Genomic DNA, 26831 nt, shown 5'->3' with positions numbered 1-26831 from the left:
CGCTCATTAAACCGTTTACTGTGGAAAAGCTCCAGGGATCTGTTTGACTATGGCTGGATGCCGCGGACTTGCAAAACATGAGTTGCTCCCGTTCATTCATCAGCCTTGTATTTAGTAGTTGGAAATTACATGAGAAAAGTTAGCCCAATTCCTCTATCAGAAGGCCCAGCTCCACTAGGGCCCATAGGCATCTGACTGGAGATTTGAAGGCCCTCTTTCAGTAATAGCACAAACACAGTCCTAATCTTTGACAAGCTCGGCTGATTGAAAAAGCCTCCTGTTTCAGAGAGGATTTGTATTTTTGGTTTTGTTCTGTCCAGTCGTGTAGGTACTAGAAAGCAGATCAATCTGCCTTTTGGTACTTTAATCAGTGATTGTGATAGCCTTTATTTTATTTTTGTGTACTTTTTACCCCTTTTTCGTGATATCCAATTGGCAGTTACTGTCTTGTCCCATCGCTGCAACTTCTGTACGGAATCGGGAGTGGTGAAGGTCGAGAGCCATGCATCCCCCGAAACACGACCCTGCCAAGCCGCACTGCTTCTTGACAGACTGCTCGCTTAACCCGGAAGCCAGCTGCATCAATGTGTACGTACAACTGGCGACCGACGTCAGCGTGCATGTGCACAGCCCGCCGCAAGGAGTTGCTAGAGCCGCGATGGGACAGGGACATCCCGGCCAGCCAAACGCTCCCCTAACCCGGACGACACAGGGCCAATTGTGCGGCGCCTCATGGGTCTCCTGGTTGCGACACATCCTGGGATCGAACCCAGGTCTGTCGTGATGCCTCAAACACTGCGATGCAGTGCCTTAGACCACTGCGTCTCAAAGGCAATAGCCTTTGAGGATAGTTTGTGTATTACATGATCCCTATAACATTCCTGTTTAAACCACACGCCATGTAGGCCAACATATTCCACTGAATGAGAAGCAGCATCAGATTATCTCAAAGCCGTGAAGCTATAGCGTCTGCAAACTATTTTGGAAACAATGATATTACTGGTCCAACGAAATATCTATGCTGGGCTAGGGCTGTGACGGTCATGATATTTTGTCAGCCGGGTGATTGTCATTCAAATAACTGCCAGTCTCATTGTAATTGATGCAAAAAGTAAATCCACTGATGCAGACCTTTTGGAACATCTACATTTTTTTTTTAAACGTTAGGCTATATGTTTTGATTTCTAATACATTCTAAGGCTTCATGGTGTGACAAAGGATGAGTTGAAAAAAGTTGCATGAAAGGGAAGCTCTTCTTTTTCTTGTGCAGGCTGCAAACACTTCATCAGTCTCTCGTTCACAATTTGACAAGCACTTGATAATATACTCATGCATTATTCTAAATTTAATCCGGTCTTTACAAATAGCCTACTAATATACAGTACCAGTCAAAAGCTTGGACACCTCATTCAAGGGTTTCTTTATTTTTACTATTTTGTAGAATCATTGTGAACACATCAACACTATGAAATAACACATATGGAAACATGTAGTAACCAAAAAAGTGTTGAACAAATCTAAATATTTGTTATAATTGAGATTCTTCAAAGTTGCCACCCTTTGCCTTGATGACAGCTTTGTACACTCTTGACATTCTCTCAACCAGCTTCATGAGGTAGTATAGAATTATACAAAAAATAATAGAAATCATCCATAGCCTGCATTCGAATGGAGGTTATGTGCAGTTACGTTTTTAATATGCCAGGTAGGCTACACTGTTTGTAAAGTGGATTAATGTGCTTAATTTTTACGAATTTTGCAATAAATATTGCAGCACAGGAAAGGTAGGATCCACTTGTATTAAATAGTGGAAAGTTAACTCTGTTTTCATGTGCGTTTGCGCAATGACTGGGCTTATAAGAACACGTTTCACTAAGCTCTGTAGGCTATGGGTCTCCAACCATGTTTCAGGGGTCTTGGGCCTATAGGCTATGTTTGGAGTTATTTGTCCACTTCAGTTGTGATACTAACATTAGCAAAAACATATAGGCCAATTGGCGCTGTTGTTCTCACGCAATTGCATAGCCTATATAAATGTTGCGCAACAGGAACACTTTTATTCCATGCATCAACCACCTATGAGGAGCGGGCTCTCCCTGCGCAACAGGTGATCCTATTCCGCTCAAACTGAATGCCAGGGCTCTCATGAAGTGTTTAATGTGATTTTCGATTACATTTGCATTGATGTCAGAGTGATTAGAGGGACAATCGTGTGTTGAGTTAGAATGTTTGGTAGGCTACTAATGACATTCATAGGCATCAGATGACTGCTAACATGACTGCCAGTGTGGCTGTAATACGGTCACCATAACAGCCCTATGTAGGGCGGCATGCCTACCTTTTGAGATGACCAATCATCGCTGTGGATGTCAATATTTCAGCATTGGCCTTAAAAAAACACCACCCAATTGGCATCTCAGAATTAGAACTAATTATCTCCCGTTGACATTCTGTTCCTGTCCCCCACATTTGCAATTAGAGAAATAGGGTAAATTCAATTGAATTCAATCACTTTTTGACAGCATTCCTTTTGATTTAAACAACCTTTTCGCCCGTGAAAGAAGGGGTCATAAAATAACTTTTTTGACCTAAATGCCAAAAAAATCCAGGAGATAAAGGTGCTCAAAGTTTACCCTTTTTGTTCATGTCTGTTGCGTGCCCAAATACTGCGCAATGAGGAAGTTTATTGCAGCTGGGGTAAAAAAAATAATAATACACAACCAAAGTATTCAGGCCCCTTGACTTTTTACACATTTTGTTGAGTCACAGCCTTATTCTAAAAGTGTTTTAATTGTTTTTTCCCTCTCCTCAATCTACACACAATACCCCGTAATAACAATAGCAAAAACAGGTTTTTAGAAATGTTGGCAAAGTCTAAATAAATTGAAACATGACATTTACGGAAGTATTCAGACCCTTTACTCAGTATTTTGTTGAAGCACCTTTGGCAGCGATTACAGCCTCGAGTATGATGCTACAAGCTTGGCACACCTGTATTTGGGGAGTTTCTCACATTCCTCTCTGCAGATCCTCTTAAGCTCTGTCAGGATGGATGGGGAGCATCGCTGCAGAGCTATTTTCAGGTCATTCCGGGGAAGTTGGGTTCAAGTCCGGGCTCTGGCTGGGCCACTCAAGGACATTCAGAGACATGTCCCAAAGCCTCTCCTGCGTTGTGTTGGCTGTGTGCTTAGGGATGTAGTCCTGTTGGAAGGTGAACCTTTACCCCAGTCTGAGGTCCTGAGCAATCTGGAGCAGGTTTTCATCAAGGATCTCTCAGTACTTTGCTCTGTTCATCTTTCCCTTAATCCTGACTCGTCTCCCAGTCCCTGCCGCTGAAAAACATCCCCACAGCATGATTCTGCCACCACCATGCTTCACCGTAGGAATGGTTCCAGGATTCCTCCAGATGTGACGCTTGGCATTCAGGCCAAATTGTTCAATCTTGGTTTCATCAGATCAGAGAATCTTGTTTCTTATTCTCTGAGAAGTGCCTTTTGGCAAACTCCAAGCGGGCTGTCATGTGTCTTCCGTCTGGCCACTCTACCATAAAGGCCTGATTTGGTGGAATGCTGCAGAGATGGTTGTCCTTGTGGAAGGGTCTCCCATCTCTAAAGAGGAACTCTGGGGCTCTGTCAGAGTGACCATCGGGTTCTTGGTCACCTCCCTGACCAAGGCCCATCTCCCCCGATTGCTGTTTGGCCGGGAGGCCAGCTCTATGAAGAATCTTGGTGGTTCTAAACTTCTTCCGTTTAAGAATGACGGAGGCCACTGTGTTCATGGGGACCTTAAATGCTGCAGACATTTTTTGGTACTCTTTCCCAGATCTGTGTCACGACACAATCCTGTCTCGTAAGCTCTATGGACAATTCCCTTAACTTCATGGCTTGGTTTGTGCTCTGACATTCACTGTCAACTGTAGGACCTTATATGGACAGGAGTGTGCCTTTCAACATCATGTCCAATCATTGAATTTACCACAGGCGTACTTCAGTGAAGTTGTAGAAACATCTCAAGGATGATCAATAGAAACAGGATGTACCTGAGCAATTTTTTTTTGTAAAATTCTTGAAGGTTTTTTGTATTTTTTATTTTACCCCTTTTTCTACCCAATTTTGTGGTATCCAATTGGTAGTTACAGTCTTGTCCCATCACAGCAACTCTCGTACAGCCTCGGGAGAGGGGAAGGTCGAGAGCCGTGCGTCCTCCGAAACACAACCAGCCAATCCGCACTGTTTCTAGACACAATTCCTGCTTAATAACCCGGAAGCCAGCTGCACCAATGTGTCGGAGGAAACACCGTACACCTGGCGACCGTGTCAGCGTGTACTGTGCCCGGCCCACCACAAGAGTCGCTAGAGTATGATGGGACAAGGTGGCGCCGGAGGTGAGGGCTGCCGTCTTATCAGATCATAACCAACCATGCTATATTGTTTTTTTGAGTTGTTTGTACATAATGTTGCTGCAATCGTCTCGTATGACCAAAAAGAGCTTCTGGACATCCGAACTGCGATTTCTCACCTCAAACTGGACAGAGTTATTCTTCAATGAGTCGAACATGAGGGATATACTACTACAGACACCCAACCTGGCCCAGATCCCCGTGATTCGCTGGAGAAGGAAACTGAGGTTTCGCGGAAAAAGATCAGGGTGCCTTGCGAGGATCAGGCGACGAGTGGCCGATCTGCCCATGCCTTCCGTCCTGCTAGCTAATGTTCAATCGCTGGAAAATAAATGGGACAAGCTGAAAGCACGTACAGTTGAAGTCGGAAGTTTACATACACTTGGAGTCATTAAAAGTTAGTAGTTTTTCAACCACTCCACAAATGTCTTGTTAACAAACTGTAGTTTTGGCAAGACGGTTATGACATCTACACTGTGCATGACACAAGTAATTTTTCCAACAATTGTTTAGACAGATTATTTAACTTATAACTGTATCACAATTCCAGTAGGTCAGAAGTTGGAAGTATGCTTGCACTAGTATGCATACACTAAGTTGACTGCCTTTTCAAACAGATTGGAAAATTCAGAAAATGATGTCATGGCTTTAGAAGCTTCTGATAGGCTTCAAAAATTCTAAAAACCTGTTTTCGCATTTGTCATTGGGGTATTGTGTGTAGATTGATGAGCACATTTTATTTAATCCATTTTATAATGTAAGGGGTGTGAATAATTTCCGAATATACTGTACATTTCTCCCAGAAGTTATAAAATTGTTTGACAACCCAGTTTGTAAGCTTTTAAATTATATCAGTCTCAACCGTTTATCTTTTCCAGTGATGAAAACATGGATGTCTCATGGTATGGTGCGGTATGAAAAATGGGTCAACTTCGCTTGATGTTTTGGCATTCGGGTCCAAAAAGTCACCACCTGATCACTTCTACAATTGTTTAAATCAGAAGGGGTGCTGTCAAAAATGTATTGATTTCAACTGAATTTACCCAATATTAACACTGTTGTGCAAATCAAAGTAGGTGCCATTGATGGATTGGGCTTTTTTGTGTTTTGAACATGTTTTCGAAGGTCTTACATTTGGATGATGGTGTTTTAGGCTGAGCGGGTGATTTATAGTGAGCTGAGAGGAAGTGTGTGTGAGTCAGTGTGCTGGGCTCTGTTTCACTAAATGGATGATGATGGCGTCTCTGCCTGGAGTTGATGAGCACAGTGTCCTTTAGAGTCCCATACAGAGAGTGACGGAAACACTCGAGAGAGGAGCTTGTGGAGGGAGAGGCTCACAGACAGAGCTTGTGTCATGCAGAGAAAGCAAGATGGGCTCAGTATGCTGAGTCATCAGTGTGGTGTGTGTGTGTAGTATCAAACGAATGCCCCTCTGCCTGACTGTGCTGCTGCTTCCCCACAGGTACGGGAAGATGTCCTCAACTCACTAAACAATAACTTCCTCCAAACACTGAACCAAGCCTGGAACGACCACCAGACGGCCATGGTTATGATCAGAGACATCCTCATGTACATGGTGAGTGCCACCACCAGCTACCAGAGCCATGTATTTAGAGAGTTGGGACAACTTTTAGAATGTCGTTTTCATTCTAGACATAGTTACATAGCGTTATTTTAATCCAGTCAGCAGATACATTTTCAAGATACACACTTTAAGTAAAAATGTAAAACTGATGCTACGTTTTGGATCATATGATGTGTTCTGCATCATCACACTTTTAGAAAACAACTGCTGACATGCATAATTTGTGCTGATCAGACTTGCACACTTCTTAGTTATTAGGATTTGACTGTATTTCTCAATGCAGTGTCGTCTTGTAACCATCCCTTGGACTGGCAATGCATTGCTGCCTGGCTGCAGGTCTCAAACGCGCTCCGGGGTGAAGTTTCCCTTAAGTACAGATCAGCTTCCTAACCATAACCGTTAGTGGGGTAAATGCAAAACTTACCTAAGATCAACCTTGACTGACAAAACCCCTCTCTTAATCTTGTTTCCCAGGACCGGGTGTACGTGCAGCAGAACAACGTGGAGAATGTCTACAACCTGGGCCTGATCATCTTCAGAGACCAGGTGGTGCGCTACGGCTGCATCCGAGACCACCTCCGACAGACCCTCCTGGACATGATCGCACGAGAGAGGAAGGGCGAGGTGGTGGACAGGTATATGACCCCCGTCTATACACAGGCCCCTTTCGACTTTAAAAAAAATGCACAAACTCCAAGCTTTGTTGAAGAAATGACTGGATAAGTGGAATCACTACAAATGACTGGAAAAGTGAAAGCCATGCGGTGGAATGCTTGTGTTCATCTGTCCAGTCATGTCTACGCATTGATTGTTTCGAGGGAGGGAGGAAGGATGCACTTTGAAGGAATTCGAACAGAGCCACAGTTTCTGAGCTCAAGGATGCAGTGTTTCTCCCGCTAAAGAAAACCACAACCCTAATCCATGATTATTTCATTGTGCTCTTTGTTATATTTAAAAAGAATCTGATAGTATTTGAGCTGACCCAGACCTAAATTGCACCCTATACACTGAGTGTACAAAACGTTATGAACACCTTCCTAATATTGAGTTGCATCCCCTTCTGCCCTCAGAACAGCCTCAATTCGTCGGACCATGTACTCTACAACGCGTTGAAAGCGTTCCACAGGAATGTTGACCCCAATGCTTCCCACAGTTGTTAAGTTGGCTGGATGTCCTTTGGGTGGTGGACCATTCCTGATACACCCGGGAAACTATTGAGTGTGAAAAACCCAGCAGCGTTGCAGTTCAAACTCTGAATGGCACACAAACGCAAACCATTTCTCAATTCTCTCAAGGCTTAAAAATCCTTCTTTAACCTCCCCTTCATCTACACTGATTGAAGTGGATTTAATAAGTGACATACGTGATCATAGCTTTCACTCGGATTCACCTGGTCAGTCTATAATATGGTCAGAGCAGGTGTTCCTAATGTTTTCTACATTCAGTGCACTACTTTTGACCAAGGTCCATAATAGAATGCAATTTGGGACTCAACTGTACTTGACACACTCTCGCTCTCGCTCTCTCTCAGGGGAGCGATCAGAAATGCATGCCAGATGTTAATGATCTTAGGCCTTGAAGGAAGGTCGGTTTACGAAGAGGACTTTGAGGCCCCGTTTTTAGAAATGTCTGCAGAGTTCTTCCAGGTTTGTAAGAATCCCCCCCCCCCCCCCCCCATGTTATATACATAATGTGTATGCCCATCTCCCAAGGTGCTCCTAACCCCGTGTTTGTTTGCCCTCCAGATGGAAAGTCAAAAGTTTTTGGCAGAGAACAGCGCGAGCGTATACATAAAGAAAGTGGAGGCGCGGATAAACGAGGAGATCGAGCGCGTACTGCACTGCCTGGACAAGACGACGGAGGAGCCCATCGTCAAGGTGGTGGAGCGGGAGCTCATCTCCAAGCACATGAAGACCATCGTGGAAATGGAGAACTCGGGCCTCGTCCACATGCTCAAGAACGGAAAGACAGAGGGTCAGTGTGCCACGCTACTACTACTACTACTCGAGTCCCAGCTATGGGCCTGCATCCCAAATGGCACCTTATTCCCTATGCATTAAACTACTTAGGCTCTGGTCAAAAGTAGTGCACTATCTAGGGCATAGGGTGGCATTTGGGACAGATACTGTTGTCTTTCTTTTTTTAATGAAAGGGCTATTTCACCCCGATGTTAAAGTTTGTCAGACGTTTGTGTACCTTTTGCAGAGTTATAGAGGTATTTTGCAGAGTAATAGAGTAATGTACACTGTGTGAATGTGTGTTATCGTGTGCATACTTGGTACCACATCAATGTCAGCAATTCAATATTTATTGTGAAATATATTCTGTGTAGTGGGTGGTCTTTGGATACTAATGTGTTTGTACTGATGTTGTGTGCGTGAACACAGACCTGGCGTGTATGTATAAGCTCTTTAGCAGAGTGCCAAACGGACTGAAGACGATGTGTGAGTGCATGAGCTCCTACCTCCGCGAGCAGGGCAAGGCGCTGGTGTCAGAGGAGGGCGAGGGCAAAAACCCTGTAGATTACATCCAGGTAACTCACACAGGAAGTGACATCATTGACACGGGGAAGGGGGGGTCTACTAAAGATAGCTCTCTGGCTACGTTCCCATCAAAGATTTAACAATAGTGAAAACTCCAGCGAATACTTTTAAATCTACAACAGGGATGCAATTGCTGTAACTCTCCATATTGACACTAGATGGCAGCGTACACAAGAGCATGTAGTAAGTGCCACTGCTTTCCAATAATAATGTCACATTTTCTTCCTTCCTCTGTTTTGTTATCTACAGGGTCTGTTGGATCTGAAGTCACGTTTCGATCGCTTCCTCCAAGAGTCATTCAACAACGACCGGCTCTTCAAGCAGACCATCGCAGGGGACTTTGAATACTTCCTCAACCTCAACTCGCGCTCTCCCGAGTACCTCTCCTTGTTCATCGACGACAAGCTGAAGAAAGGCGTAAAAGGAGTGGGTGGTTTTCTGATGTAATGGAGGAGGAACATCCTCCCCTCAGGGCACACAGGCTGCTTCCCTAATGACACCATATTCTCTATATTGTGCACTACTTTTAACCAGAGCCCGATGGCACCATATTCACTACGTAGTGCCCTACTTTTGACCAGGGCCAAGCACCCTGTCATTGTTCCTGAACAACAGCCCGAAAGAATGAAAGCTTGACCTCATCACTAATTTGGAATTATATAAAGTTAGACACACAAATATCATACCTCCAAGACATGCTAACAGGAGGTTGGTATTTTTAGGGGGGTATGATTTTAGTGTGTCTAACTTTCTGACTCATCATTGTTCACGATTCGTTCAGGATTATCTGTAATCATGGTAGCATCCAAATAATGTAGAAGTGTTTGGAAACATGTTCTATGCTGGAGTACAGAGCCAAAACAACAACAAATGCCACTGTCCCAATACTTTTGGAGCTCACTGTATAAGGAGTTCAATATTTGATTAAATGAGTGCTTGAAATGTAATCATTTAAAGTGTGTGTGTGTGCTTGTGTAGCGCTCACTTTCTTCTCGTCCTCTGTGTGTAGTTGACGGAGCAGGAGGTGGAGTCGATCCTGGACAAGGCCATGGTGCTCTTCAGGTTCATGCAGGAGAAGGATGTGTTTGAGCGGTACTACAAACAGCACCTGGCCAGGAGGCTGCTCACCAATAAGAGCGTCTCCGACGACTCGGAGAAGAACATGATCTCTAAGCTCAAGGTGAAGAGACTGAGGAAGAACAGTAGCTATATATCTTAAGAGCTTCCATCCATTAATACATTCATCAACTTTTTTTCTTTTTTTCCCCCAGATATATTGTAGCACCGTTAATACCTAAGTGCGACCTTGTGTTCAAATACTATTTCAAATCTTTCATATATTTCGAGCGTTTGCTTTAGCCTGTTTGGGGTGCCATGTAGGTGGGGTTTGCACTTTTGGTGCTTTTTGATTTGGTTCAATAGCAACAGGCAACCTCAAGCTAGCAAAGCTAAAGTATTTGAAATAATTTGTAATTGTATTTTGATCCCAGGTCTGGTACAATACATTTTTAACTTGAACTGCACAGAGACTGTGTTGAACCTCAGCTCAGCTGAGTGCAGAGTCTGTGTGAAAGAAACGGATAGCGCGAGTGAAGTGTTGTTTAATAGATCTGTCTCATCCTGTATCTTTCTCACTCTCTTTCTCTGGTTCCCCTGGCCAGACGGAGTGCGGTTGCCAGTTCACCTCTAAATTGGAAGGCATGTTCCGGGACATGAGCATCTCAAACACAACCATGGACGAGTTCCGCCAACACCTACAGTCAACGGCGGTGAGACACTCCCAGAACCAGTCCAGTGTTGGTTCTGGGGAACATAGCTCGCCAGCTTGTAGTCCTAAAAAAACAGAAATGAGTTACTTCTGGTTCGTTCAGCCATTCCTATGGAGAAAGAAAAGGCTTAGTAGATATGTTTTGTTCTATTATATAATATTAGTCTGTTAACATTACCTTTATGAATTATTTTACCCCCTTTTCTCCCCAATTTCGTGGTATTCAATTGTTAGTAGTTACTATCTTGTCTCATCTCTACAACTCCCGTACTGGCTCGGGAGAGACAAAGGTTGAAAGCCATGCGCCCTCCGAAACACAACCCAACCAAGCCGCACAGCTTCTTAACACAGCGCGCATCCAACCCGGAAGCCAGCCGCACCAATGTGTCGGAGGAAACACCGTGCACCTGGTGACCTGGTTAGCGTGCACTGCGCCCGGCCCACCACAGGAGTCGCTAGTGCGCGATGAGACAAGGATATCCCTACCGACCTAACCCGGACGACGCTAGGCCAATTGTGCGTCGTCCCATGGACCTCCCGGTCGCGGCCGGCTGCGACAGAGCCTGGGCTCGAACCCAGAGTCTCTGGTGGCACTGACCTTTGTGAATTATGAAGCCTTATGTGCTTTTTTTATTACATAAATGCTTAAACATTCATAAAATGTGACATTAGCTGATGAGTAGGTCATTGAACAAAACGTAGAATTTCTAAGCCTGTGTTTACCACAGACCTTACTTTTGGCTTTTATCAAAAAACCCTACAACAACTCCATTCATTTTCCCACAAGCTTTGAACCATGGCGGAGTTGGTGCCTATAAAAAGACGCCATTACTATTGCTCTCTATTTAACCTAGCCATTAGCTCTCTCAAAAGCGAAGAGCACATCTTGTGAAGCTTTTGATACCTCAGTGGAAGACGTAGATCTAACTTTCATCCCCAGGTGTCGTTGGGCGGAGTTGATCTCACAGTGAGGGTCTTGACGACAGGTTACTGGCCAACGCAGTCCGCCACGCCCAAATGTAATATCCCCCCTTCGCCTCGACATGCATTTGAAGTCTTTAGAAGGTTTGTCTCTCATTTACTTTGAATAGCAGAGGCCATATATTCTCTGCTGCAGGTTGTGGAAGCGGGGCGCTATCCATTTGTTTGTCTGTGTTTATCTTTAACGCTGTAGTGTGTGACTGTCCCCTCTGGCTCTGCGGCCATAGGTTTTATCTGGCCAAGCACAGCGGCAGGCAGCTTACTTTACAGCATCACATGGGCTCTGCAGACCTCAACGCCACCTTCTACGGCCCAATCAAAAAGGTATGCAGGGGACAGCCTTTGCCTGGTTGACAGACTGATGCATGCACACACACCAGTAATGTCAACATCAGGCCTTGATAACAGCAGGTGCATCAAGGCTGTACTTGCCTTTTTGGGATGGGATGAACAGGGATGTGTGGGGGGTGGGGTTAAACTAACATTTCACACATTTGTGTATATATAAGCATGACATAGTCAGTGATTGAACAGAGGCTACATTGATGATTCCTCCTTTGTGACTGAGTTACCTGAAGGTGGCCGGTGGTGACCTCTCATTTCCTCTCCCCCCAGGAGGACGGCTCAGAGGTGGGGGTGGGCGGCGCCCAGGTAACAGGCTCCAACACCAGGAAGCACATACTGCAGGTGTCCACCTTCCAGATGACAATACTAATGCTCTTCAACAACCGGGAGAAGTCCATGTTTGAGGTACAGCTGCTAATTGAATGCGTAGAACATCACTGAATAAAGTCAAGTTTAAGGGGGGGATGTATTTGGGCAATTTGATGTCTTTATTATATGTGCATGATGTTGATATTTGTGGTCTGGCAATGTCTTTCCCCGAGAGGATAAAATTATATTGAATTTAAAAAGTTACTTGTTTCTCTATAAACAGAATGTATTATTTGGTTTCAGTATAATGCAGTCATGGATCAAAGGATCCCTCTGCCTCATATCCCTCTCTCCTCTTTGTCCCTATCGCTCGCTCACTGCTGTGTAGGAGATCCAGCAGGAGACAGACATCCCGGAGAGGGAGCTGGTGCGTGCGCTGCAGTCACTGGCCTGCGGGAAGCCCACCCAACGCGTCCTCACCAAGGAGCCCAAGTCCAAGGAGATTGAGAACGGCCACATGTTCACCGTTAATGACCAGTTCACCTCCAAGCTGCATCGTGTCAAGATCCAGACAGGTAACAACCATATAGACCATTCTTGTGGAACACAGATTCAAAGATCTAAGCCATGCATAACCGAAATGGCACAAAAACAACCAAGATTTATTTTGTTTCAACCTTGCTTTCTGAAACATTGCGTTGTGACTTTGAACTGTATGCACAGTGCATTCAGGAAGTTCAAACCCCTCGACTTTTTCCACATTTCATTCTAAAATGTATTAAATTAAGTGTTTTCCTCAATCTTCACACAATACCCCATAATGACAAAGCAAAAACAGGTTTGGATTTTTTGCAAATTTATAATAATAAAAAACATTTAAAAAAATAAATAAACGTATTTACATAAGTATTCAGACCCTTTGCTATGAGACTCAAAATTGAGTTCAGGTGAATCCTGTTTCCATTGGTCATCCTTGAGATGTTTCTACAACTTGATTGGAGTCTTCCTGTGGTAAATTCAATTGATTGGAAATTATTTGGTAAGGCACACACCTGTCTATATAAGGTCCAACTGTTGATAGTGCATGTCAGAGTAAAAACCAAGCTGTGAGGTTGAAGGAATTGTCTGTAGAGCTCCGAGACAAGATTGTGTCGAGGCACAGAACGTTTTTGCAGCATTAAAGGTCTGCAAGAACAGTGGTGTCCATCATTCTTAAATGACAGAAGTTTAGAACCACCAAGATTCTTCCTAGAGCTGGATAACCAGCTAAACTGAACAATCGGGAGAGAAGGTCAGGGAGGTGACCAAGAACCAGGAAGGGAGGTGACCAAGAACTCGATGCCCACTCTGACAGAGACCCAGAGTTCCTTTGTGGAGATGGTTGTCCTTATGGAAGGTTCTCCCATCTCTGCTGCTCTCCACCAATCAGGCCTTTTATGGTAGAGTGGGCAGACGGAAGCCACTCCTCACTAAAAGGCTTGGAGTTTGCCAAAAGGCACCTAAAAGGACCCAGACCATGAGAAACAAGATTATCTGGTCTGATGAAACCAAGATTGAACTGAATGCCAGGCGTCACATTTGGAGGAAACCTGGCACCATTCCTACGGTGAAGCATGGTGGCAGCATCCTGCTGTGGGGATGTTTTTCACCTGCAGGGACTGGGAGACTAGTCAGAGTTGAGGGAAAGCTGAGCGGAGCAAAGATCCTTGATGAAAACCTGCTCCAGAGCGCTCAGGAAACTCAGATTGGGGCAAAAGTTCACCTTCCAACAGGACAACGACCGTAAGCACACAGCCAGACGATGCAGGAGTGGCTTTGGGACAAGTCTCTGAATGTCCTTGTGGCCCAGCCAGAGCCTGGACTTGAACCCGATCGAACATCTCTGGAGAGACTTGAAAATAGCTGTGCAGCTACGCTCCCCATCCAACCTGACAGAGCTTGAGATCAGCAGAGAAGAATGGCAGAAACTCCCCAAATACAGGTGTGCCAGGCTTGTAGCATCATACCCAAGAAGACTTGAGGCTGTAATCACTGCCAAAGGTGCTTCAACAAAGTATGTAAATGTGATATTGTTTTTTTTATTTTGATACGTTTAAAAAAATGTATATATATTTAAACTATATTATGTATTATGGGGTATTGTGTGTAGATTGAGTGGGACACAATTAAAAAATATATAAAAAAATTAGGAAAAGGCTGTAACCTAACAAAATGTGGAAAAAGTAAAGGGGTCTGAATACTTTCCCGAATGCATTCTATACACCAACCTTCTAAGGGTCATTCTACCCACATAACTATAATGAGTTTATATGATTCTACCTCTGATACACTACATGACTAAAAGTATGTGGACACCTTCTCGTTGAACATCTCATTCCAAAATCATGGGCATCAATATGGAGTTGGTCCCCCTTTTGTTGCTATAACAGGCTTTCCACTAGATATTGGAACATTGCTGTGGAGACATGTTTGTGTTCCAATTCATCCTAAAGGTATTCGATGGGGTTGAGGTCCGAGCTCTGTGCAGGCCAGTCAAGTTCTTCTACACTGATCTTGACAAACCATTTCTATATGGACCTTGCTTTGTGCACGGGGCATTGTCATGCTGAAACAGGAAGGGCCTTCCCCAAACTGTTGGAAGTACAGAATCGTCTAGAATGTCATTGTATGCTATAGCGTAAGATGTCCCTTTACTGGAACTAATGGGCCTAGCCCAAACCATGAACAACAGCCACAGACCATTATTCCTCCTCCGCCAAACTTTACAGTTGGCACTATGCATTCATCGAGGTAGCGTTCTCCTGGCGTCCGTCAGACTGCCAGATGGTGAAGCGTGATTCATTACTCTAAAGAACGAGTTTCCACTGCTCCAGAGTCCAATAGCGGTGAGCTTTACACCACTCCAGCTGACGCTTGGCATTGCACATGGTGATTTTAGGATGGTGTGCGGCTGCTTGGCCATGGAAACCCATTTCATGAAGCTCCCGACAAACAGTTATTGTGCTGACGTTGCTTCCAGAGGCAGTTTGGAACTCAGTAGTGAGTGTTGCATCTGAGCACAGACTACTTTTACGCGCTTCAGCACTTGCACGGTCCCGTTCTGTGAGCTTGTGTGGTCTACCACTTCGCGTCGGAGTCGTTGTTGCTCCTAGATGTTTCCAATTTACAATAAAAGCACTTAGTTTGACTGGGGTAGTTCTAGCAGGGCAGAAATATGAACTGACTTGTTCATAAGGTGGCATCCTATGACGGTGCCAAGTTGAAAGTCACTAAGTTCTTCAGTAAGGTCATTCTGAGGCCAATGTTTGTCTATGAAGATTGCATGGCTCTGTGCTCCATTTTATACACCTGTCAGCAACAGGTATGGCTGAAATAGCTGAATCCACTAATTTGAAAGGGAGTCCACATACTTTTGTATAGTGTAGTGGAAAAACCCCACTGACCTGTGTAGCTTGTATAATATATATTATTGTGCATGTAGCCGTCATGTGGTTCCCAGCTGAAACAGGTTTTCCTTTTGTTGGCCACTAGTCGCCGCTAAGCAAGGAGAGTCGGACCCGGAGAGGAAGGAGACGCGGCAGAAAGTGGACGACGACAGGAAGCACGAGATTGAGGCGGCCATCGTCCGCATCATGAAGTCTAGAAAGAAGATGCAGCATAACGTACTAGTAGCAGAGGTGAGTGGAATACAGTGTATGAAGATTGAGGCGTTTCGGGTACACCTGGTTGTACCTGTTAGTATTTAATTAACATCAGTAATTAGATGTGAGATCCGGTTCTGATTTGTGTCTGTGTTTGTATCGTCTCTCTCTAGGTCACCCAGCAGCTGCGATCGCGATTCCTCCCCAGTCCTGTAGTCATCAAGAAGCGCATTGAAGGACTCATTGAGCGGGAATATTTGGCGCGGACACCAGAGGATCGCAAAGTGTACACTTATGTAGCATAAAGACCTGAATTCCATGAAACCTGACACGAAAAGAAACGATACCTTTTTTTCTGGGACGGGTTATGCGTATGAATTTGAAAGTTTGTCTCATACTGGGAAACACTGGGAAGCTTACTTTTCTTCCATTGAAAAAATTGCAGTTAAAAAGACAGTTTTTCTTCATATCTTTTAGATTTCTTCTGCAGAGAAGAGCTAAATGGAGGGATTGGATCTCGCTTTGTTACAGTTTCATGTTCCTAATGTGGCCTTGGGAAGAATTGGGGGGAGAGTGTGAATGCATCGAGTGTACTGCATTCAAACCCAATATAACAAAAGGAAAAGAAAACGAGCATTAAAAAATTATACAAAACATATACCAAGCAAATGTGGGTTGGCTACACGAAGACCAAGAAAATTTGACATTTCTCACGTTTTTTAAATGTTGATGTAAATGTATTATGTTAGTTTTTTCGTGGCATCATGCTGGTTGTACAGGTTGTTAGACACTATTGGCCTTTTTTCCCTCTAGGGTTTTAATCAGAGAAGAGGAAGACATGGATGTAGTGGCTGGTTTGCAGAAAACAGGAGCAGTTGCTTTGATAGCATGTTTTGTCTTATGGAGTGGTGGGAGAAGTCACATGCCCTATTCAGGGGGGGGGGGGTTTCATTTTTTTCTTCTTCAATGGGGCCTATTGTAAAATTGGATCATCAGCCCAGAAAATATTTATCCTTGGAATTGTAGGTTCCTCCCTATGCAGATCACAAGGGGGAAGTACATTTTTTTTCTTTACTGCATTTCAATTGGAACCAATTTAGCACCATGTTTTAATGTGTATAAATTGTAAAATAATTATTGTACTCACTAAAGTGGACTGTACAGGGCCTAGTTTATCATATTAAATGTAGAAAAAGAAAATGTACATCGAAGGGAGTTTTGCCTCCCTGTTTTACGACTCTGTGCCTTGTGTATTCCTCTCCGAGAGCAGAGAGAAAGCCACAGTAAATTGTACGGTGAAATACAGTATCTGACCATAATTAAAGTGTAATGCATAGAGGGAACCACAGTCAAACTGTTAAGCATCTAAGAAGAGGAACTCAATAACTATTTGGATTGCTTTCAAACAGTGGTAGCCAACTTTGAGTCACTGCATTTGCTTTAGAACAATGTTTCTTGCGGAATCACCTTCAAGTGTATTTTATTTCTTAGTGTGCAATGAAATTGTTTAAGGCTACAGCAGGCCACTTTACATGGGTTCAATGGATGAATATGCATCTCACTAATACAGCTGCTATGACAATTTAATGTTGATTATTAGAAAATAACATGTGAAAGGTGATTAGTCTCCAATGTTCCAGAATGTCTACCACACAACTAAAACCACTGTTCTATGAATGTGACAACGACTTGTCCTTAAGGGGGGCACAGTATAAGGGTTGTTGTGCTCTTTAACAGAAATGTGATTCAGGTTCCATGACAGAAGTGGTATTATCTCCTTTGCCCCCTCAGTGTAGTTACCCTGTCTGGACTCTTTTTTTGTTTTCTTTTTTTACCTTTAACTAGAACAAATTCTTATTTTCAATGTCGATCTTGCAACCTTTCGGTTACTAGTCCAACGCTCTAACCACCATCATGACGGGGAGACGACTGCCATTTACTCATTTAGTTTGAGTAGACAACCCTTTCTCATGTCTCCTGCACGTCTTTATTCATGTGTTTGAGTAGACACGACTCTTCTACTTATCCGTAACATTTTTTTACAGCCTCCCTAAATCTGACATTCTACTCCCTCATAAAACATGTTTTAACGGTACCAGTGCAGCTGATGACGTCACTGTCCCAACTAGAAGGCTGTTCATGAAAAAAACACTTCGCTAACAGACTGACTGAACTGTGCCAATTATTGGATCCGGTCCAAACACTTTAAAGACACACCCTCGTCCACTTACCCTCGCCATATTGGAGGGTGGGCCAAATGATTAGTCAAGTAAGGGAAGTTTGCAACTTCAGGTACTCAGTCCTCGTTTTTAGTCGGCTTTGTATAAGTACTGTTATGAAACAGGCAGGGGGCAGGTCTCAAACCATCGACCTTCTAGCCCGCAAAAGCATACGGCAGAGTCGATATCCACGCTTCTAAACCCAGGGTCGTTACACTATGATCACTCCGGGGCCTGAAAAACAACATCAATGAAATAGTCAACATACAAGCGTAAGTAAAAACGAGTGCAAATAAATGAGAAATTGTGCTACTCATGCACATGACGGTACAAACACGTCTCGTAAAAAGTAAATGTGTTTTGTTTGGTCATCTTTTGGAAATTGTAGAAATGAAACATGTTCCTTCCTCAGAAGTTAGTTAGCTAATTAATATGCTATCTATCATACAGTAGGCGTATATTAATAATTATATTTTAATATAAGTAGACATGCAATCATAATTGACTGTTGGGCATCTACAGCACACACAAGCTCTTTTCAGTTCGCTGCAGCTAGCGACTGGAACGAGCTGCAACAAACACTCAAACTGGACAGTTTCTCACTGTTCATTCAAAGACTTACTTTTACTGACAGTTGTAGCTGCTTTGTATGATGTATTGTTGTCTCTACCTTCTTGGCCTTTGTGCTGTTGACTTTGGCCAATACTGTTTGTACCATGTGTTGCTACCACGTTATGTTGTCTTAGCTCTCTCTTTACGAAGTGTTGTCTCTCGTGATGTGTTTTGTCCTATATTTGTTTTTTAAATTTAATCCCAGCCCCCGTCCCCGCAAGGGGCCTTTTGGTAGGCCGTCATTGAGTCCAAAATAAGAATTTGTTTAATTTAAGAACTGACTTGCCTAGTTAAATAAATAAAAAGTTACCGTTGGTTGAAAACACAATCGTCGCGGGATGAATGAGTGACACATTTCCGGCCCAAGGGTGGTCCATTTAAAACTAATTCTGCCTCCCTCGCCCATTGTCCTGCAAGTGCATACTCGTCATCAGACGTGTCCATTTAATTTGAGGGCTGAGGGGATTAGGGTGTGTCTTTTAATTGTTTGGACCGCCTTGCCTAAGCCAGGGCCACTATAAAAATGTGCTTTTCGCAATAGGACTCGATTTAAGTCCGGTGGCATTCTCGAACAGTTGACGAAAATGTGGATTCTAGGAGCTGAAACTGCCGAGTAAGTTTCTTATAAGCTAACGAATTTACTACAGTAGCGAGCTAGTATCTTGTATCCAAGTGGTAACGTTACTGGAAATATGTGAGTCATGGCTATTTTCGCTGTGTGCAGTATAAAAGTACCCCCGGCTCTATCTACTTCAGTGTTTTCTATCAAAAATTTGGACTGGTTAACGTTAATTTTAAAACGAGTCTCAAAAAAAATGTAAGCGGTTGGGAATCACTAGCTAGCTAACTAGTGCTTGCCGAACAGTTTTGCATGCAACAGCCCACAGGCAATGGGAATTGAATGGTCCCGTTCCTGGTCTAAATTAGTTAGGTAGCTACATTTTACACGTCTGAGTAATCTCATTAGGTCAGTTTACAAGTAAAATGGCACGCTAGTATATTCTAATGTGGTTCACTAACCTTAGCTAGCTAACGTTAGCAAAAAAAAAAACTGTTGGCTTGATTGTTGCTGGTTAACTCATTAACAACGTTCGCTAGCTACCAGTTTTTGGTTCCAACCACTGTCTTTTGTGAGACGCAGAGTAGGTGAGCGGCTGATCGCCGCATGTGTGGTTCCCACCGTGAATCATGGAGGAGATGGTGTGGGGGTGCTTTGCTGGTGACACTGTCAGTGATTTATTTAGAATTCAAGGCACACTTAACAGCATTCTGCTGTGATATGCCATCTTATCTGGTTTGCGCTTAATGGGACTATCATTTGTTTTTCAACAGGACAATGACCCAACAGACCTCCAAGATGTGTAAGGGCAATTTGACCAAGAAGGAGAGTCATGGAGTACTGCATCAGATGACCTGGCCTCCATAAGTGAGAAAGTTAGACTGAGGTTGACCATGCGGTAGGATTTAACAGTGAGGAGTCAACACAGCAGTTATTTACTTTTGTTGCCTGTAGTGATGCTTTTATTAGCAAATGTGGAGATAATAAGCATGGCAAAAACGTAACAATTATTTACAAAAGAAAGTAACAAACAGGAACATAAACTGACAATAAACCAAATGTGAAAAGTTGAGCACAAACAACCCAATGCCTGTCCCTTCCCTGACCTAGACAAATTACAAGTCTTAAATACCCTACCTGGGAACCCTCAATATGGACCATACTATTTATTAACTAATCATCAATTAGCAGATTCAAATACAGGCATGAATCACAAACTGATTTGGGCAATAATCAATATTAATAATAAAAACAAATAGCAAATATATCCAACAGGTTTGTAGAGTCACAAGCTTGATGTAGTAATTGCATGCTAGGAATATGGGACCAAATACAAAACATTTGGCTACTTTTTAATACACAAAGTGAATTTGTCCCAATACTTTTGGTTCCCTAAAATGTGGGGACGATGTACAAAAAGTGCTATAATTTCTAAATGGTTTGCCCGACAAGGATGAAATAACCTAAAAAATGTAAGCTGACAGTGTGCATCATAGTTATTGAATCATTTAAAAACAACACAAGATGTGTCACTGTCCCAATACTTTTGTAGCTCACTGTATATCACTGCACTGGTTTCCTTTACTCCGCTATAAATGCACACATTCCCACAGAGAACGATGGCATCCATGCATCCACAGGTTTTATACAGTATCAAACACTCATTTACCTTTCCTTCAAGACATGTTGGCAAATAAAAGGAAAACAGCCAAGGCTGTGTTCAGGAAGGCCAAGGAACAAATGGTTAACATTGAAACATACTTTCCCCATTGCACCACTGTATAAATGCATAGTAACTTTGAGAGGCATGAATCGTCCCAATGGCCTCGATATAAGCTAAGATTTGGTCGTCAATCTTAAAGCTGCAATATGTAACTTTTTGGGCGACCTGATTAAAGTCACAAAGAAATGTGAGTGTTAGATATTTCATTCGCAAAAGTAGAAAAAGTAGTCTAAGAAGCAGTAGGTCTGTTCTATGTGCTCTATTTCTATGCTTCCCGTGCTCAAGTTAAATTTTTGCCTCTTACTTTCGGTTTTGTACACCAGCTGAAAAATAAAATATTTTTCATTATGGAAAATATATTTCACAGCGCTATAGATGGTACAATGACTCTCTACACTATACTGGCTTGTTTTGTCACATAAAATTGAAATTAGGCGAACTATTAGAATTTTAGCACCCAGGAAATGGCAGAGACATTTCTGCATAGTGCTTCTTTAATTGGAACTTAGGTTTGTTGTTTTTCCTGTCTCTGTAGGCTCCCTCCATGATTGTTGAACCGTCCATTATTTTCACCTCAAGTCTCCCAGAGAAAGTTAAGACTGTTAGTCTCTGTCCCCCAGGTGAAAGCCTCAGCGACCCCTGACCTGTGCCTTCCCTCTGACCTGCCCAAGCGTCTCGCCCAGAGGGCTACTGAGGAGCGTTGTCTGCACTGCCCCCAGCAGCCCACACCCTGTAGTCCTGCAGCCAGGTGACCCAGCCAGGGAACTGGCTGCGCACCGACCCAGGCCTGGCTAGGCTAGGTGCCTGCCTTACCTGGGTGTGACATGGGCTCAGACAGCCACTGCAGCACCCCTCCAGGCAGCTCCTGCTACTCGTCCCAGTGCAGCAGCCCCGCCACGCTATCCGTCAACCACCCCCACGACTCCTTCCCTCTCTCATGATCCACCTCCCAAGCGCGGCCCTCCCTGTCAACCTCCCACCTGCTGCTGGAGGAGGAAGAGCCTGTGGGAGGCGGAGCACGAGAGAGGCTAGCCGCTGTGGGGGGCCTCTGCCCCAGAGAGCCTAGCGAGGGAGCTGAGTGCCTGTCTACTGGATGCTTGCACCCCCCACAGGACATGGGTTGTGAGCAGCCCTACCAAAGCTGATAGCAGTGTTATCAGCTGGGCAATGCCGGGTCAGAGCTACTCCAGAGGGCCTGTGGGGCCAGGGCCTCTTGCTACGCCAGCAGCAAAGGCTCTGTTGTCACCTACACACAGTACAGACCCAATAGATGAGTTCTTCATCTGATTCCTTTCTGCAGTGTGGCAGGCAGGCAGTTGTAGGACATTTTGTCACTATCTAACATAATGTAACTTAGAGATGGACTTCCTGGTGCCAGTCTGGGTCTGCGTCCAAAATGTCACACTATTCCCTATGTAGTGCTGGTGGGCTCTAGTCAAAAGTAGTGCCCAATATAGGGAATAGGGTGCCCTTTTGGACGCCAACTAGCCAGGCTAGGTGTAAAGCCTATAGTAAATGAAACTGTTACGCCCAGGGATTTCAGATTCACAATTATTGTCTAACTAGGCAACTATGCATTTTATTACCAGTGGAAGTAGAAATGCATACAAATGTGCCGCAAGTGGGTAGGTAGATAAATGTGTGTGGTTGGTTAGTTCATGTGGTTGTCTGTGCACTATGAAAGCTGATCTGTGTGGTAGCATATCACTGAGTGACCTAAGTCCTTACCCCAAGAAAGCACTGTCTATCAGGTCTGACTCCTGGGTCAGAAGTTAGTATTGTACAGTCATTAGCCTATTTTTCTAGGATTAACACATTGTATTTCAACAGTATCTTCTAATACTATAACGAAACCATGGGTTGTGTTGAGTAGACCTTGCCAAACCATTGTGTTGAAAGGACATATTTTGATAAGACGAATACTGTGGGAGCTGATAATTCATTTATTTTCTGGAAACTTTTTCGTAAAGCCGTTAGCTTCGGGTACTGTGGTTAGGATACATATTTGGTAATCTGTGTGTTCAAATATGGCTTGATGACTGGAATACAACAAAGGACTAGCGAGCTAAAAGACTCCTTGTCTGAGATGATACTCTGTTAATAATGTATAAAGTGTGTGTTGACATTACCATGGAAGGCTGTTACATTGCAAGGCTGTCTATAACCTAGGACCACATGATGTTTACCAAATTGATTGTGTAGAGGCCGGTTTCTTAGATTAGGCTAAACCTGGACTAAAAAGCTTGTTCGGTGGAGAATCTCCATTGAGAGTGCCATTTAGTCCAGGACTAAGTGTAATCTGTGTCTGGGGAAACTGTCCCTTTAATTTAAACATGTGAAATATGACTTTTATCATGCATCACTAAAGTAATTAATTGTATTTTGTAAATTACATTTTTGACTTCTGACTAATTTGGGAATAATACTTGTCATTTGTTTCAAATTGTTCTTAAGACATATGTTAGTGATTTTTAAACTGGGTGGTTCATGCCCTGAATGCTGATTGGCTGAACGCCGTGAAATATCAGACCGTATACCATGGGGTATGACGAAACATTAATTTTATTTCCTGCTCTAATTGTTGGTAATCAGTTTATAATAGCAATAAGGCACCTCTGGTTTGTTATATGCTATGGGCTGTGTCCTAGCACTCTGTTATTGTGCCCAAGAACAGCCCTTAGCTGTGGTATATTGGCCATATACCACACCCCCTCGGGTTTTAATGCTTAAATACAACTCCAATAACGTTGTACTGCTGCATTGGGTACCATCTATTGTGCCCTGTTTATACCTGGTGCTAACATCTGTTTGGCTCTTGTCCACATTCTCATTGTGCCCACGTTTTTAGACTGGTGTAGACTATTAAAATAACTGATCCTGACGAATTGATTGGATGAAAGGCCAGTAATGAGAATATAAATGCTGGTCCAGGTGGGCGGAGTTTGCACTGGGTGAAAAGTGATTTGCATTTGTTTCGAAACTGGACTGTCATGAGCTGGGTTCCCCATTCAAAGCCGATGGTGAAGTTGGCTCAAAAACAAGTGATGCAGGTCTATCAAGCATGTGGAGTAATGATTTAGGGCTGGATTCAATCTGCATTACAGAAGTATCGCAGAATTTCCATGTTGTAGCTCAATTGAAGTTTAAAGGTGATATTACTGCGTTTGCGGAGTAATCGGAAATGACCTTTACATTTTAACGCGGCTCTTCCGCGATACCGATTTAATCCACCCCTTTAGAAGTTTTGACATGCAAGTGTTCGCTCTTGCTAAATCCCAATTCAACTTTATAATCTACCGATTAAAAAGAAATGACTTACTCACTGAACACTTTATTTGGTACTGACGGTTACAGGTTCTAATCTTGCTGATTTTTATATTTTACTGAAGAACTAATCTAGGGGTATTCTTGGTTTAGTATCAGCAACACTGATGGCAAACATTCCATTTGGATTCTGTCAGTTTCAGTAGACAGTGTCTTTTAAAATGTAATGTAAAAGTCTGCAAAGAAATACTTTTACCACTGGAAGGCAGCATTGTTCCAGAGAAGTTCTGTATCTCACATGATTTTATACAAATAATTCAAAAGTGAATTACACATGGTTGGTCTTGATGAATATCTGAAATGTACAAGTGTAATACCAAAGCATAAACATTAAGAAATCTTAAGTGTAATATACAAAATCATTTTCTATGGAGTTGATTTCCCACTGTGTACAGTGCATTCGGAAAGTATTCAGACCCCTTGACATTTTCCAAATTTTGTTACGTTCCAGCCTTGCTCTAAAATGGATTAAATAAAAAATCCTCAATCTACACATACCACATAATGACAAAGCAAAAACAGGGTTTTTAGAAATGTTTGCACAGGACCCCCTAAGTACTCAGACCCTTTTGCAATAATACTCAATTGAGCTCCGGTGCATTCTGTTTCCATTGATCATCCTTGGGATGTTTCTAGAATGTGATAAATTCAATTGATTGAACATGATTTAGAAAGGCACACACCTGACTATGTAAAAGGTCCCACAGTTGACAGTGCATGTCAGAGCAAAAACTAAGCCATGAGGTCAAAGGAATTGTCCATAGAGCTCTGAGACAGGATTGTGTCGAGGCACAGATCCGAGGAAGGGTGCCAAAACATTTCTGCAACAATGAAGGTGCCCAAGAACACAGTGGCCTCCGTTCTTAAATGGAAGAAGTTTGGAACCACCAAGACTCTAGGAAGAGCTGGTCCCCCGGCCAAACCGCGCAATCGGGGGAGAAGGGACGTGACCAAGAACCTGATGGTCACTTTGACAAAGCTCCAGAATTTCTCTGGAGATGGCAGAACCTTCCAGAAGGACCGCCATCTCTGCAGCACTCCACCAAATCAGGCCTTAATAGTAGTGGCCAGACAGAAGACACTCAGTAAAAGGCACCTGAGTTTGCCAAAAGGCACCTAAAAGGACTCAGACCATGATGAGAAACAAGATTCTCTGGTCTGGTGAAACCTTTTGCCTGAATGTCATACGTCACGTCTGGAGGAAACCTGGCGCTATCCCTACTGTGAAGCATGGTGGTGGTAGCATCATACTGTGGGGATGTTTTTCAGCGGCAGGGACCGGGAGACGGGATCAAGGGAAAGATGAACGGAGTAAATACACAGAGATCCTTGATTAAAAGCTGCTCCATAGCGCTCAGGACCTCAGACTGGGGCGACGGTTCTTCCAACCTTCCAACAGGACAATGACCCTAAGCACACAGCCAAGACAACGCAGGAGTGGCTTCTGGACAAGTCTCTGAATGTTCTTGAGTGGCCCAGCCAGAGCCCAGAGTTAAACTGGATCGAACATCTCTGGAGAGACCAGAAAATAGCTGTGCAGCGACACTCCCCATCCAACCTGACTGAGCTTGAGAGGATCTGCAGAGAAGAATGGAGGAAACTCCCCAAATACAGGTGTGCCAAGCTTGTAGCATCATAACCAAGAAGACTCAAGGCTGTAATTGCTGCCAAATGTGCTTCAACAAAGTACTAAGTAAAGGATCTGAATACTTATGTTCTGTTTTTAATACAGTTGCAGAATTTTCTAAAAACCTGTTTTTGCTTTGTCATGGGGTTTTGTTTTAAGATTGATCAGGGTGGAAAAAAACATTTGAATAATTTTTTGAAAATAAGGCTGTAACATAACAAAATGTGGAAAAAATTCAAGGCGTCTGAATACTCTCCAAATGCACTGTATTTGTCACCAGGGCAGGGATTCAATCCGAGTCACATTGTAGAGTGCTTGACTTTAAAGGTAATTTCCTAATGAGATGATATCTGCAGTGTTTACTGTGAATGCGATCTTCACGAATGTCAGGAACATTGCCTTTTGAAAGGTGAATGGTCAGCAGTGCTCTACAGTGTGCCTGGCCCGACCCAGGTTTAATATGCTCAACAATGTTCATTACTAATGTCAATTTTATTGTGTCATGAATCTTACCAAAAAGTCAAGTTCGATGGCACTGATGACAGTGTTTCAGGCCAACGACCCCGGCCGGCTCCAACCAAGTCTTCCATATTTAGATTGCACAGACATAATGGCCTTTTATATGTTTTGGTAGTTTGGGTACCAGTCTGTTTGCACTCCTTGTCATGCTAAACTGTTTGGCATATGATAGAGTATAAGGACTGGAATATTATCAGAAACAGACTTGTACCCAGGCTATTGTTTCAGGTTTTTGGCCCTCATATCAACTTTGATATGAGAGCTGTAGCTCCACGTTTGTCACAGGATGTCATTGCCCTGGTGAGTCCTGTTCCTGCAGCCTATCCAATCCAGGTCCTGAGCCCACTGGCCTTCTCTGGTCATGCGCACCTTCACTGGGTCAAACCTCCAGTACTGCTGCTCCCTAAAGAGATAGAGGCGCCCGTCAGGACGGGTCAGCGCACCGTTGGTTCCCTGGGGCACCCCGGTCCAGTCGGCCAGCCGGCGCGGGTAGTAGGGCTCGGACCTCAGTGTGTGCAGGTTGAGCACGGAGTAGCGGGGGCCCTTAAAGAGGACCATGTGTCCCAGGGGGGCGTAGTAGAAGGCACAGTCTGGGTGGCAGGGGAGGCCGGCCTGGCTGCTCCTCCTGGGGAAGCCAGGGTCCAGGGCACTGCCCGAGTAACGCCATATACGCTTAC

At 43.7% G+C, this 26831-nt stretch overlaps 2 protein-coding genes and 1 long non-coding RNA gene across 8 annotated transcripts in view; 1 reads left to right on the top strand and 2 right to left on the bottom strand.

Annotated features, from left to right (window-relative positions):
- Positions 1-23096, top strand: part of LOC109905363 (cullin-3) — a 26700-nt gene extending 3604 nt beyond the window's left edge. Inside the window, exons 3-18 of one of the 5 annotated variants that reach the window (XM_031790390.1) lie at positions 5862-5975; positions 6459-6619; positions 7516-7630; positions 7730-7958; positions 8372-8517; positions 8777-8953; positions 9537-9707; positions 10189-10296; positions 11236-11360; positions 11504-11600; positions 11892-12026; positions 12319-12505; positions 15462-15607; positions 15745-18062; positions 19735-19828; positions 21305-23096. In XM_031790390.1, the coding sequence (XP_031646250.1) occupies positions 5862-5975; positions 6459-6619; positions 7516-7630; positions 7730-7958; positions 8372-8517; positions 8777-8953; positions 9537-9707; positions 10189-10296; positions 11236-11360; positions 11504-11600; positions 11892-12026; positions 12319-12505; positions 15462-15607; positions 15745-15876 (2043 nt within the window). In that variant the 3' untranslated portion in view covers positions 15877-18062; positions 19735-19828; positions 21305-23096. Of the gene's footprint in view, positions 1-5861; positions 5976-6458; positions 6620-7515; positions 7631-7729; positions 7959-8371; positions 8518-8776; positions 8954-9536; positions 9708-10188; positions 10297-11235; positions 11361-11503; positions 11601-11891; positions 12027-12318; positions 12506-15461; positions 15608-15744; positions 18063-19734; positions 19873-21219 lie in introns of all 5 variants that reach the window. The other 4 variants (XM_031790392.1, XM_020502683.2, XM_031790391.1 and 1 more) reach the window with 4 other exon arrangements.
- Positions 16474-18858, bottom strand: LOC116353608 (uncharacterized). Its single transcript, XR_004203072.1, has 2 exons — positions 18413-18858; positions 16474-18024 (listed from the first exon to the last, which is right to left on the bottom strand). It is a non-coding gene; the product is annotated as an uncharacterized LOC116353608 (long non-coding RNA).
- The window catches only part of mmp28 (matrix metallopeptidase 28), a 40795-nt gene continuing 33859 nt past the window's right edge, over positions 19896-26831 (bottom strand). The window contains exon 8 of one of the 2 annotated variants that reach the window (XM_020502682.2): positions 19896-26831. In XM_020502682.2, the coding sequence (XP_020358271.1) occupies positions 26434-26831 (398 nt within the window). In that variant the 3' untranslated portion in view covers positions 19896-26433. The other variant, XM_031790394.1, reaches the window with a different exon arrangement.

The sequence above is a fragment of the Oncorhynchus kisutch genome, linkage group LG15 (assembly GCF_002021735.2).
Source record: "Oncorhynchus kisutch isolate 150728-3 linkage group LG15, Okis_V2, whole genome shotgun sequence".
Classification (NCBI taxonomy): Eukaryota; Metazoa; Chordata; class Actinopteri; order Salmoniformes; family Salmonidae; genus Oncorhynchus; species Oncorhynchus kisutch.
This window is presented reverse-complemented; position numbering and strand designations above follow the sequence as displayed.